The sequence below is a fragment of the Excalfactoria chinensis genome, chromosome 7 (assembly GCF_039878825.1).
Source record: "Excalfactoria chinensis isolate bCotChi1 chromosome 7, bCotChi1.hap2, whole genome shotgun sequence".
NCBI lineage: Eukaryota > Metazoa > Chordata > Aves > Galliformes > Phasianidae > Excalfactoria > Excalfactoria chinensis.
In genome coordinates, this window is record NC_092831.1 from 17,556,108 (window position 1) to 17,568,834 (window position 12,727).

Below are 12,727 nucleotides of genomic sequence, written 5' to 3' on the forward strand. Positions count from 1 at the left end.
AAGCCAGTAGGCATACGGTAAAGAGCAACAGGAAAACAAAGGTACCAAATCTCCTTTATCAGTAGTTAATGGAATTTAATATGAAATGTCAAAGAGCTTCACAATTCTACCACCAACAGAAGTTAAGCATTCTGTTGAGATTCTATGACTTGAAGTGGAAGTAAGGCTTTCCCATTCTGATTCAAGTCATCATTCAAGAATAGGGAATGGAATTTCTAAAATGAACTGTAATTAAAAAGCAAATGCTAACCTTTTCAGCCTACTTATAACAGCAAAATGTTTGAAAGCTGTTATACTGAACACATCAGCCTGTGCAAAGCGCTGCATCTATTAAGCCTGGAAATTGCTTAGAAGAAATCCTCACTCATGCTGCAAAAGCCTTTTGCAGTTTCTTAACTGGCAACAGACTACCATATGTCATTTTACACTTTTCATTGCAAGAATACCAATTGCCACTGAAGAATTAATAGTAGGCATTCCTGTTGCTAGTTTCTAGAACAACCAAATTCTAGTTTTAAATTACATTTTCTCTGTTCATTTTGCAGCAGGCAGCATGTTTGTTAATTGTTTGCCACGTTACTTCTACATATTTTGCATTTCCCTTGATTGCTTGACCTCTAAAGAACTTGAGAAGTGTTTTATCTAATACATTCTCCAACGAGAAAAATCAAGCTGTTTTTAGGTAAAGCATTCTTACCAACAAGATACAGTGGTTTTTAAGGCAGAATGTAGCAACTTGTATAGAAATAAAGTGTGAGGACTTTCCCTCTTTTGTGAGATTTTCAACAGTATATTGTGACATATCATCTATCACCAGTCTTTTGATAAATGGCCCCTATCAGAGAATCATGAAAGCCAGTGACTCTCCTAGCAGTAGAAAACAGAGACCCACCAACATTCACTAGTTAAGATGTAAGATTATCAAGATGTTTTTACCTCAAGTACTAGCCAGAGTTGTCCTCCCACATATTGATCTGCTTTGTAGAACATCCCATAAAATCTAACAACGTTAGGATGATTGGGAAGAAACTGCAAAATATTATATTCTGCTTCAATTTCTTCATCTACATCCTGAATGGAAAACATAAACATATGGAACATACAGACACAGTAACCTTGTGTAAAGCAAGAACAAACTCTTATGGATAAAAAGAGCTATTTTAAAGTAGTTTTTACTTTTAATTGGTTTTCTTCTAACACTGCAGAAAGTACTCACATGATACTGCAAATTCAATCTATGGTATTTAATTTAATCAAATCCTGACACTTGATTTTATCTTTTTATTTACATACAGAAATGTGAAATCTGTATAAAGCAAGCAGCACCTCTTCAAGGACACTTAATTGCTTTCATAGTAAATAAACTAGCTCAACTGTTACAATCAAACTTCAGCTTGATCCAACCTGTACAGTTACCAGTTAACTCTTCCACTGAGAGCAAAGGCTTTTGCTCTTGGGAGAGGTCAGGGATTTAAATCTCACTAAAACTGGAGCTAGCAGAGAATCACCTCCAAGAATTTTGCCTGTGCTTTAATTATTGCTTAGCAGTGTTATACACTTACAGAATACAATTGTGAAATATCATGAAGTTCACAGTATTTCTGCAATGGAAAAAGTAATTCTTCCAGGGAGTGTAGAATAAGAACATTTAAGATTTACCATATCCTTTGTCTTCCTTCCTAAAACAGACCCCCAAGCACATGTGTGCTCCAAGTACGAGTGTCTGAATATGTGCTGGAGTACTTATGAGACATAGAAATGAAACTAGGAAATGCTATTTTCAAAAAACATACAAGATGATGAAACTTTCAGCAGCATCTTTCAGGTTTCCTTCTGTCAGTGCACTGTAAAAAACATTCCCTCCAAGATGCTTTCAATATATAACATTTTACTTACATTTTAAGTCTATTTGATTTTATTTTTAATTAGCAATGAGTTTTAATACTTTACTTACACTAATAGAATCAAGAATCTTTACTGCTGCCAGACTCCCATCTTTCTTATTGGCAACCTTATAGACTTTACCATAAGTGCCTTTTCCAATAGTCTCTATTATTTCCCAGGTGTCTGTAGGATCAGCTAATGATTCCAGCCCGATCATGCTGGAATTATATTGAAATAATCCATACAATGGCTTCCTGGAAAACAAAGCAGACAGATATACAATGGGAAGCCTTCAGTAACTGAACTAAAGCAGCAATTTTATGATAAAGAAATCAAATACTGATCTAATTTGAGAAGATACGCGGATGGAATGACAAATGAAAATCATGTGGAGGGATAAGATCACTAGATAAAGGAAGGCAAAGAAAACACATTAGGTCATTTCTCTTTACTTATTTTGCTGCATTTATTAACTATTTGCTTTAAACATTGCTGCATATGCTACATTCTGAATGCATTTTAACAAGTCCAGCCAAAGTCTGATCTGCACTGCATGCACTTTTACTGGACATTTTATAAATTGTTTAACACAGCTCATGAAATGAGACCTTATTTCCTTTGCATTAGAAAGCTATGTCATTCAACTAACCCATTTTATCTAACTCCCTGTATAATTGCCAGGCAAACACTCAGTAGGTAAAACACTTCATCATATTTGATACATCTACAACAGGACTGTATATAGAAAATTAACTGCTTTCAGATTCATATTCAATGCAGATCTCTGTAGCAGTTTGCAAAATGGAGACGTTCGTTTGTATGCTTTATAACTTTCCAGAGGAAAGTTTTTAAATACCAAGAAAAAAATGTAATTAAACATATAATTAAAGAAATCTACCATGCAGAAAGCACAAAACATTTCATTTCTTGATGAGGGGAGGAAAGAGGAGAAGAAGAAACAGAAAGGAGAACAGAGTAGAAAAAGAAAAAGTTAGTCAATGTTATAAATCTTTTCAAGGTCAATAGTGTAAGTTATCAGGACAGTTTCTCACTACTTGGATTCAATACAGCATACTGCAAATAAATTATAGTATTCTAAACACATACAGTCAGCACCTCAACGCTGAACCAGGTCAAGAGAGAGAATTTGCTGAAGCTGGTGAACAGACTGTACTACATGAACTGAAGACAGCATCCACAGACATGTAGCTTCCGATAAGCCAACCTTAACAACAAGCTTTACTTAGGGTAGGAAGACTGATGCAAATGTAAGTAGGAACAGTTGTTTCTCAAAAATTAAACGAAAGCCAAAGACATATTGAACATATCATTTTAATGCTTTAAAGGAGAAATAGTGCCAATATTCATGTGTAAAGACAGCTGGTATTTTCCTGTCACAGTAACAACTAGTCTGTCACATAGAATGTCCAGAAAACTATGCATAGCACTCTTCATACCAATGTAATATATATTACAATGCCACCTTTCCTAAGCAGCCAGTAAGAATATATATTTTCCATTAAAATTTAAAAAGTTGTGCCACTTCCTGAATTTGCTCTAATTAATAAGTAATCAATAGTAAGTTATGACATTTCTGTGATAGATGTAAAAATTTTACATTGCAAAAAAGCAAAAGAGCAGTACATACTACTACCTTAAGTATTGTGAAGCCTGATTTTTTAAGTGTTCAACTTCTGCTTTTACTTCAATTTTTTGCTTATCTTTTACTTATTCACAAAATTACGTGCCCTAAATCAAGGGCTGCCACATTTGTGTTTTGTACAATGAAAAGCTATGTTTGAATGCAATCAACTCTATAAAAACCCATATCCAGAAAACCTTAACTCTAAAATGCTGAAGTTGAAATTCCTCTAGGAAGACTTTTCCCTTTTACTCCTCACACATCAGATCTCACACCTGTTCTGTGCTTTGAAGTGATACACAAAGTGTGGCTTCTAGCTGTGGAAAAACTTAGCAGTGTCCTCCCCAGAGGGAGCCTAAACCTATTACAGACCTCCTGATTACAAGAATTTCATGATTTCTACCACCAGATGGAGAAAACTTCTCAGTGGTTAAATCTGTTCCAAGTGGGCAAGCAGAAGAGCCCACAGCAGATGCTGAAAAATTACTCTCTGGCAATTAACTCTGCTGGCTGGGGAACATCTTAAAGCTAATTGTGATTGCACACTCTTCAGCTATTTGAGGAGTGACTAGATGTTATCAATAAGTACCTTGCACTCTACCAAGCCCTATTTTAAAAAGGGAAAAAAAAAAAAAAAAAAAAAAAAGGGCAACTTGACATGAGACTGGGCCAGATGCTCATAGCAAGCTTTATTCTTAAAAAAGAGAGAGAAACTTCTTTTGTAAGTTGTAAACCTATGTTGACCAACCATGACAAACAAGAGGAGAAAACAACTTAACAGGCTTCAGCCACTGACAGTGTTTCTTTCAATCGTCCACAAAGTGAGACTTTCTCCAACAAGAAAATACATTTCAATAGTCTTTTTGTAACACCTGGACATTTTGAAAACCTTTAGGAGTCAGAACAAATCAAGTGAGACCACATACAACAAAGTTTTAAGATAGCAGATGCATAAACAAGTTTTATCTAAATTTAAAGAATAAATAAGATTGACATTAGAATCTGTAATTATGTATTATTCCTTAACAGGAAGGCAAACAGACAGCAAGGTTTGTTTGATAAAAAAAAAAAAAAAGAATGGATGTGACAGTAAGGGCCTTGATTTAGTGACAGGACTCAGAAAGACAGGTCGATGTTTGGACATTTTCTTGAAGGTCTTTTCCAATCTAGGTAATTATATCATACGATAAAAGGATAACAAAAAAAATATGGGTTACAGACAGTCCACAAGTCATTTTTCCCTTTATAAACAACAATCTTCTCTAATGGCTCTTAACAGCCTCCAAAAAAAGCCTTCTGGAAATTACATGGTATTCCAGAAGTTCTTCTTTGATTCTCAATGCAAATTCACAAAGTTCAAACTACATAGTGAAATACCAAAAAAGACTACACGAAATATGTAGAGATTTTATATGATTATGTAGAGATTTGATATGCTGTAACAACCTCTAGAATAAAGCCAACATTTTTCTGGCACATTTGTTATCCCACAGCTATCTTTCTCTCAAGATAATACAGGTTTTAAAATTAGTAAGAGCCTCTGTCCAGCCTAGTGCACAACAGTGGTTAGACGGTACCGTATAGTTTGAATTTTAATGCAGCTGGGAGGGACATAAAAGCAATGCCAGTTAATCACAGAATCACAGAATGGCCTGGGTTGGAAGGGACCTCAAGGATCATGTAGTTCCAACCCCCAAAATATAATACCAGTGGGAAAAAAATAATAATGTATATATATCTAAAAAGTAGTGTTCCCATATGAATAATTCTTGCATACAGCTAATTTTTCAGCTTTTTTTTTTTTTCTCCCCAGCTCCTTGCCTGTCTTGTGAAACAGCTGGCTGATGTTCTTCTGGCATCTACACAAATTGTGAAAGAATGAGAATGTCAAATTCAAAATTACAGTATTCCACTATTTATAGAGAGCTCTATTTTGCTTCTACACTAAATAAATGAGCCATAGATAGAAGAATTCATATGGCAAAACTGAGATTATCAGCTATGGCTTCACCCAGCCATGACAGCCCCTATTCTGCTGGCTACTGATTGCCACACCAAGCCAGCTACCTAGGAAGAAATTGTTAGGGGAATTAATGAACCACTGAAAGCCATAAGAAAATCAATAGTCAGAACAGCTTTCTTTGCTAGTTCCCTCTTGCTGTTTCTTTCTGGTTAGTTTGAAACAAAGGGGATGTCAATATCCTGAAATACAGCATACAAAAGAATCCATCAACATACCATCCTATAATTGTCTGCAGTTGGTTGTAGGAGAAGCAGCTTCAAAATGTGATGCACATAGTTCTCTAGAGGACGAAGGTCAGTGACAGAAGATAGAGAAGGACAGAAGTATTTTCAAAAGCTGTTACTGATACTATACAACTTATGGACAAAAAGAACCATACTTCAACTGACCGCACTGTCACTAGGCCAACTTAAAGGAAAAACAGGACAATACAACTGCTATTATTTAAAGATGAAAGGTAGATCCCTGAAAACACTCCTGTTAAGTTCAGTTCACAGTACAAGTCCCTGTTGAATACAGAAACCATGAAACAGGCTCTGTGCATATTGAAAACAGAGATACAGAGAAAGTAACCAGGAAACATTCTCCCTTTCAACATACTCCAACTTTTTAAACCTCCTACTATTTGTACTTGCATAAATTCCCTTTCTCTACAAATAGTCTTCTAAATTCAGGAATACCTTTGTTACTTTCTTATCTTCTGCATTCTTTTTATGGATGAATGGAATAACTCAAAGTTACAGACTTCTAAGATCAGTGACAGGACCAGTTCAGAGCGATAATCAGCAGCAGCGAGTTATATATAGATGATAGTTCTGAGGAAAATGTTGTGACTGTTGGCTTGCCTTTGCCAAAGTTGTTTCTATGATTCCAGTCCATCACAACATGAAACGTCAATCCCATTCTAGGGATTAACCGTAATAAATCACACAGAAAACCCCAAATGACATCACAACAAAAACATTTAAATGTCACCTACTACTTAATTATTACATAGGTACAGAAATGAAGAGAACAAGAACAATTTGGTTAGTTCCTAACTGTGTTGTCTGATTCCTCTTCAGGATCTCTGCAGTACAATATGCACCCCAAACCCTCCATAGTAAATATTCTGTGCCATCGTGGATGGGTCTAAATGGGCATTTGATATCCATCTTGAAAACATATGATAGACTGCTACTACAATACAATTATTCTGACATTTCTGTAATACTGTAATAGAACAGTAATGCTATTTGTGTTCTGAAACAAAAAAGGCTTAAATAAAAATTTTAAGATCTCACCTGGTCATATGCAGATAATTCTCTAGAATATAGGGATATACTTCCTCCAGCAAATGCTTTTGAAGTTTGTATACTAGCATCTGAGCATTTGGCTTTACTAGCTGCGTAGTAATACATCAGTAGAGTATTAGAAAGCACTGTTTTTCAATGTTTTCACACAACTAGACCTTGCCCATAACTAAAGGGGAAATCTGTAAAATAATTATGGTACTCTTAGATTATTTTTTTTAAAAAACACTTTTATTAAATGGTGAGTTTCACACTCGTAAACCAGTTGTGAACCACAGCATTTAAGACTATAACCTTATCCCAATTTTTTGGATCACATGTTTTGAGTCCAAAACATAAAACCATCCCAGAGAAAGCAAAGGAGAAAGATGTATGTGTCTAGCCCAGACAATCTAGGCACATGTTATAGATTCATTGCATTATTATCTGTTGCACTGCAAATATTAAGTAAATTCTTACTGCACCATCATTTTAATGGGTAAAGCTTTTTTTTTTTTTTTTTTTTTTTTTTTTTGCAATATAGCTTTATCATTTTTGTATTGTTCATATAAATCAAACAGACAAGATAGCTACTCTGGGAGTACAAGTGCATCCTGAGGAATTAGCTATTTTCATAAGTAAACAGATCAAAGATGCATGGAGGAAAAGATAAAGTATAGCCTGGCCCCTGACCAAATACTCTGTAAATATAGTTCTATTCTTACTTGGCATGCATTTTTACCCTTTCTCGGAGGCCTGTGTCAGATCAGTAGGCACTGCTGACTTTGCTGTTGGTTCACAAGGAACTCATTTTATTCCAGATGTCATCCCGTTTCTCCCAGCTCCCTCAAAAGTCACATTGTTCCTCCTTTCAAAAATTCATTCTGATGTTTCTCTCTTAAAACGGACCTATGGCTTCATGTCACTTGCTGCCTCTAACAGCCAGCTTACCAGTTTACCTCATATCTTTTGGAGGCTGAATGGGACTTACAGACAGTACAATAGTAGCTTTAAATAGAGCTGCTTAAACTGAACAGAATGGGCCATGCTATTTAAGTTAAATTGAACACTGCCTCAATCAGCTGCATAATCAAGTACTGAACAAGCAATCACTGAGGTTTTCTAGATTAAGAAGGTCTTAGTTTGAGTTCACCCTCATCTTTATCTCAGCTTTTTTTTTTTTTTTTTAAATAAAAGTGATCACTAGTAGTTCAGAGAATTTCCTGGGGCTTTGCTTCTCTTTTATTTGCCTTCATTGATGTCAACGCTTCTATTAAGTATCAAATTTATTTATCTTGGAAACATTCAGCTCCACTCATTTTCACTGAACTTCATAGATATAACATGCTTTTTCCTCATCTACAATAGCTGAACTTCCTCAACTGAATACACATGAGCTAAAATGAAGATAGAGTGAAAAGATTTGTAAACAGTAATTCACAGCACTAAGAAAGCCACAAAACAACTATTTCAACAAGTAGTGAAACTACTGAATTTGACAAATCCGTATCTTTGTAAAATTCTACCATCAATAATTAATCTTCCTTTCCTCTAACTTACCCAGAGGTCAACCTCTGTTGTAGCAAAGCTGGAACTGTTAACACACAGGTGGTCTAAGCAAATTACAATGCATAAAGGACAAAACTCAATCTGCATCTCTACCAGAGAGGGCTTTGGTTTGTTTCCCTAGCCTCTGATTTTCATGAAAACTGTAGGAACTTAATTACTTAGGTGATTACCACTTCTCTAATAATTCTGGATGCAATCCTTTCTCACATAACTTCCAAAGACTGGTTCACCAAGGCTGAACATAAATAGCTTAAGATTTTTCAGTATCAACACAGGGGAGGGGGAAGGTGAAGCTAAGTGAAATTCCATTGCATAATTCTTGAAAACAGCTGGTAAAAGTCAACTGCACTCCACACTAACATGCAGAAAATAAACTTTCCTTTCACAAAATTAGCAAGATGACATATCCAGGGCTTCTGGGAGGTAATTCATATTTAAGAAAAAAATAAAAATAAAACACCACCCAATTTTTGAAGAGCTGTCTTATCTTGTGACATGAAGAGAATCATGTTACTAACACAAATCATTAGATACTTCTAATGACACTTTCAGTACCACTGAAAGTAAAGATGCTGATCGTTCATGACGAATTACAATACATTCAATTTGTCCAACTACTAAATGAAACAGTTCACATCTACATCTCTGGACACCAAACACTGAATAAGATGGTGCACCTAATCAATTATGATAAAATTATGAGTTATTACATTAGAAATATAAAAGTGAAACACACAAAGACTCACAAAATATTAAGCAGAAGTTATTGTCCCAGACCAGATCCAAACATCTGAAAGCCAGTTAACAACTCAAACAGGAAGTTCTAATCAGTGACAAAACAGTATTTATATTATTTATGTTTCTATTAGTTATCTAAACAGTAATCCACCAAACACAATACACTAAGCAGTTACAAATGACTAACAGCTAACACATGAGTTTCACCTCAGGCTAGGAATTCAGCATTAAAAAGCAGTTAATAATCTCATGAGCCTTTTCAGTTATAAACTGAAAGTGGGAAATCAAGTGACTACCAGCTATAGGCCCCATGTGTTAAAAATCAATATTGAACGTTTTCTCCATCTCCTTTGGCAGTAAACTGTCACAGCAATTAAAATGCCTGTGGTAGTGTTAAAATGGAAGGAAGAAGAGCTAAGAACTGAATGACAGCACTTAGACCAAAACCAGCCTCTTCACTGCAGTCTAATTACAAAAGCTTGAGATGTTTCATGTACAGACGTCGAAAAATAAATAAAATCTAAAACAATCATACAAAAAAGTTAAAAGAAAAAAAAAACTGCAAACTTACATTAGCGACCTATTTCCTGAAATCAGTTTATCTTATACTGGATTTTTCTCCCGCAAAAGATACAGGAATTCTTCAGAATTAAGACAGTTTCCTCACAGTAGGGCTTGTATCTGCCAGTACTGCACAGAACCGTGTGTTCTGCACACCAGTTCCCAGGCCCAGTACTATACAAACAATACAGTGCATGTTAGCTTAAGATGCTGTCATGGAGGGTACAGATAAACAGGTTGAATCTTAGCAGCTTCACTTCGTTAATACTAAAGATCAGTGTGACACTAATTGATCCTGAGCCTAATCTATTTATCAAGTCTTTTACATACAGGAGCTAAAGGATTTAAGCCACTTAGTCATTCACAGAGAGTGAGCCACAAAACTGCTCAGTTTTTTGAAAGGATATTCCTACTGTTTCACAAAATACTTTAATTGTATAATGTAATCAATCATAATTCAACATTACAGTGCTCCAGTATTTTACAACAGTTTCATTCTAATGAGGATTTTAAATAAGAACAGACATTCTCGTTATCCATGAGCAAAATAATAATAAACTGTTAACCACAACACAAAGAGCAGCACTCAGTGCTGACAAAGACTCTTGCTCAAGATGAAGTATTTTCATCAGTAAGCTAGTTGTTATGCATTACCAGCATGTGTGCAGTAGCCTACCGTGACACCAATTTGCATAATTTCTCTTCTCTAACAGGCTTCAAAAATAATAATAGGCATGCTAGATAGAATCTGTTCATTTTAAACTTCCTTCAGCAGCAGTCTTTATGGAGCAGCTATCAAAAGAACCTTCAAAGAATTAAGTTTAATAAATTATAGATGTATGAGCACAGCTCTAAAAGTAATGCCTCCTGTTGTATTATGTTGGCCCAGAACATCAGAGGTGGCTGCTGAGGGTACAGCAGTAGCTTCCCGCCAATATTCCACTACATTCTGTCACCACGTGACAGATGGCAGCAGAGGGGCAGTCTGACAACTTGGCCTCTGACAAGGAAGTGCATTTGAAGCAAAGGTGTGGAACTGAATTCCTATATGTGGGAAAAAAAGGCACTCTGACTTTCACAGATGTGCTGAACACTGGTGGAGAGCTAACAGTGGATGTGAGCACAATGAGGCAGAGGGTGATGCATTTCAGCAGTGTAAACAGCAGGTCACATCTGCTGTTGCAGATTTTTAAAAGAGCAGCATGCAGGCTCTTGTTCATTATTGGTGAAAACTGAGACAGAATTAGTGGTGACAATGTTAGAAAACAGTGTTTTGTAGCTGAGAATTTCCTTGGTCAAATAGTGTTATTGTGCTCTTTGCATCTGCTGTAGTTCCTATAGAAATAAATAGAACACATTACTTTCAGAGCAACCTACAAATTCAAGTTATGCTCTCTGGGCTAATCACAGTTTACTCTGAATTCAGAAACAAAGACCTAAGCAAATCCTCAAACAATTTGTTCAACATATTTCCAGCAGAAGCACATTACATGAAGCAGCAGCACAACGTCAGTGTCTGCTGCTATTCATGGTTAATTGTTGAACTTAAAAATCAGTTAAGGATTCTTGTATATAGATAGATAGAAGGACAGGTTGTGATACGCATAGGAGCTGCAAGAGTTGTTATATTCATATACAATATTTAATGTTGCTTTAACCAACACTGAAGAAAAAAATATATCTTTTTTATCTGCTGGTCTGAAGCCCAAAAAGACAAAGACATCACCACCCAGTAACATTTTAGGCAAGCAAAAACAATAACCTGATAGCAAATTCTGATGGGAAGGAAGCTTCAGAGAGAAAAGTGAAATAATATTCCACCGTGACATTTTAACTGATGATTCCTTTCTCAATATCACGACTTCAGTATTTGTATATTCTGACCTGTAAAGCAAATAACACTGCTATACTATCATGATTCTCCAGATATTCATATGAAAAGAAGTCCTGCTTTGTGGCTGTTAAGAGGAGTTCAGACCTGGGTGTACTTTATTATACATTCTTATGCATGGTCACTGGCAAGAAAGACCTGACTTTTCTTTATTGAACAGGGGAATATTTCTGAACATCCAATGCAATTTACATATGGACCTTAGCCCCACCAACACAAAAACACATCGCCAAAGAACTTAGTCACCCCAGTAAAGGAAAGGGAACATAAGCGTCTAGGGGAAAACAACAGATGCCAACACAGACACAAGCAAAACTCTGAGCTTGCTCCTGCCAGGTATTTCACACTGAGAAGCACTAATCAACTTCAATCCCTTCTGATTCAAAGGATTTGGGGGAGATTAACACCTCCAAGAGATGTGATCTTGAAGAGAGTACAATTTAGTAAGAAAATAAGAAAAGAAAATAAAGTAATAACTACAAAAACTCCATGTACTTTCAGAAGAAAGGAATGAACCAGCCTCCTTTCCAAATTCAACTTTTGGGCTGCTGCAAACGCTCCTGAAGAAAGTTTGGGGACACCTAGTGCCCTGGCATTCTTTCTCAGAATCTCTGTAATGGGGGTTATACTTGCAACACGGAACAGATAAATGCACGGATGTAAGGGGGCTTTGGAAAACCCATTTAATTTAGCTATTAAAGAAAGAGAAGTATGCAGTCAAAGCAATAACTTACCATAAAACTTCCCTGTTTAAGTCTTCTGACATTGAAAACTTTTTCCCCTTAATCCACTACACTTAACAGCCCCCAGTACTTCCTTCAAGCTTGTGCTATCTACCCTGAAACATTGTTGGTCTTTTCTAAATCACTCCTCCTGGTCTCAGTAGCAAGCTCCCTTTGTGTAGAGAGGCTGATTTTTCCACTAAAAGAGTTGCTAGGCATCCCTTTTCATTAATCTGTTTTCCTTTGTAGGTGGTTCCTCTTCAATCCCACTTTGTGACCAAGACCTTCCACTGAAGTCTAGCCTCCCAGTTTAAGATTAAGGCTTGATATGAGGGCCGCTCTAGAAGTAACACCTTTTATTTTCAGGAAGATATTGTTGGTACGGCCTTCCTGCCAACATATTGCAAATAAGAATTTGCTCTATCA

The 12,727-nt window shown here is 36.0% G+C and overlaps 1 protein-coding gene across 1 annotated transcript in view; it reads right to left on the minus strand.

The window, feature by feature from the left end:
- Positions 1-12,727, minus strand: part of MYO3B (myosin IIIB) — a 173,272-nt gene that overhangs the window by 149,034 nt on the left and 11,511 nt on the right. The window contains exons 4-5 of the mRNA XM_072341621.1: positions 1,955-2,138; positions 937-1,071 (exon numbers count right to left, since the gene is read on the minus strand). Coding sequence (XP_072197722.1) covers positions 937-1,071; positions 1,955-2,138 — 319 coding nt within the window. The remainder of the gene's footprint in view (positions 1-936; positions 1,072-1,954; positions 2,139-12,727) is intronic.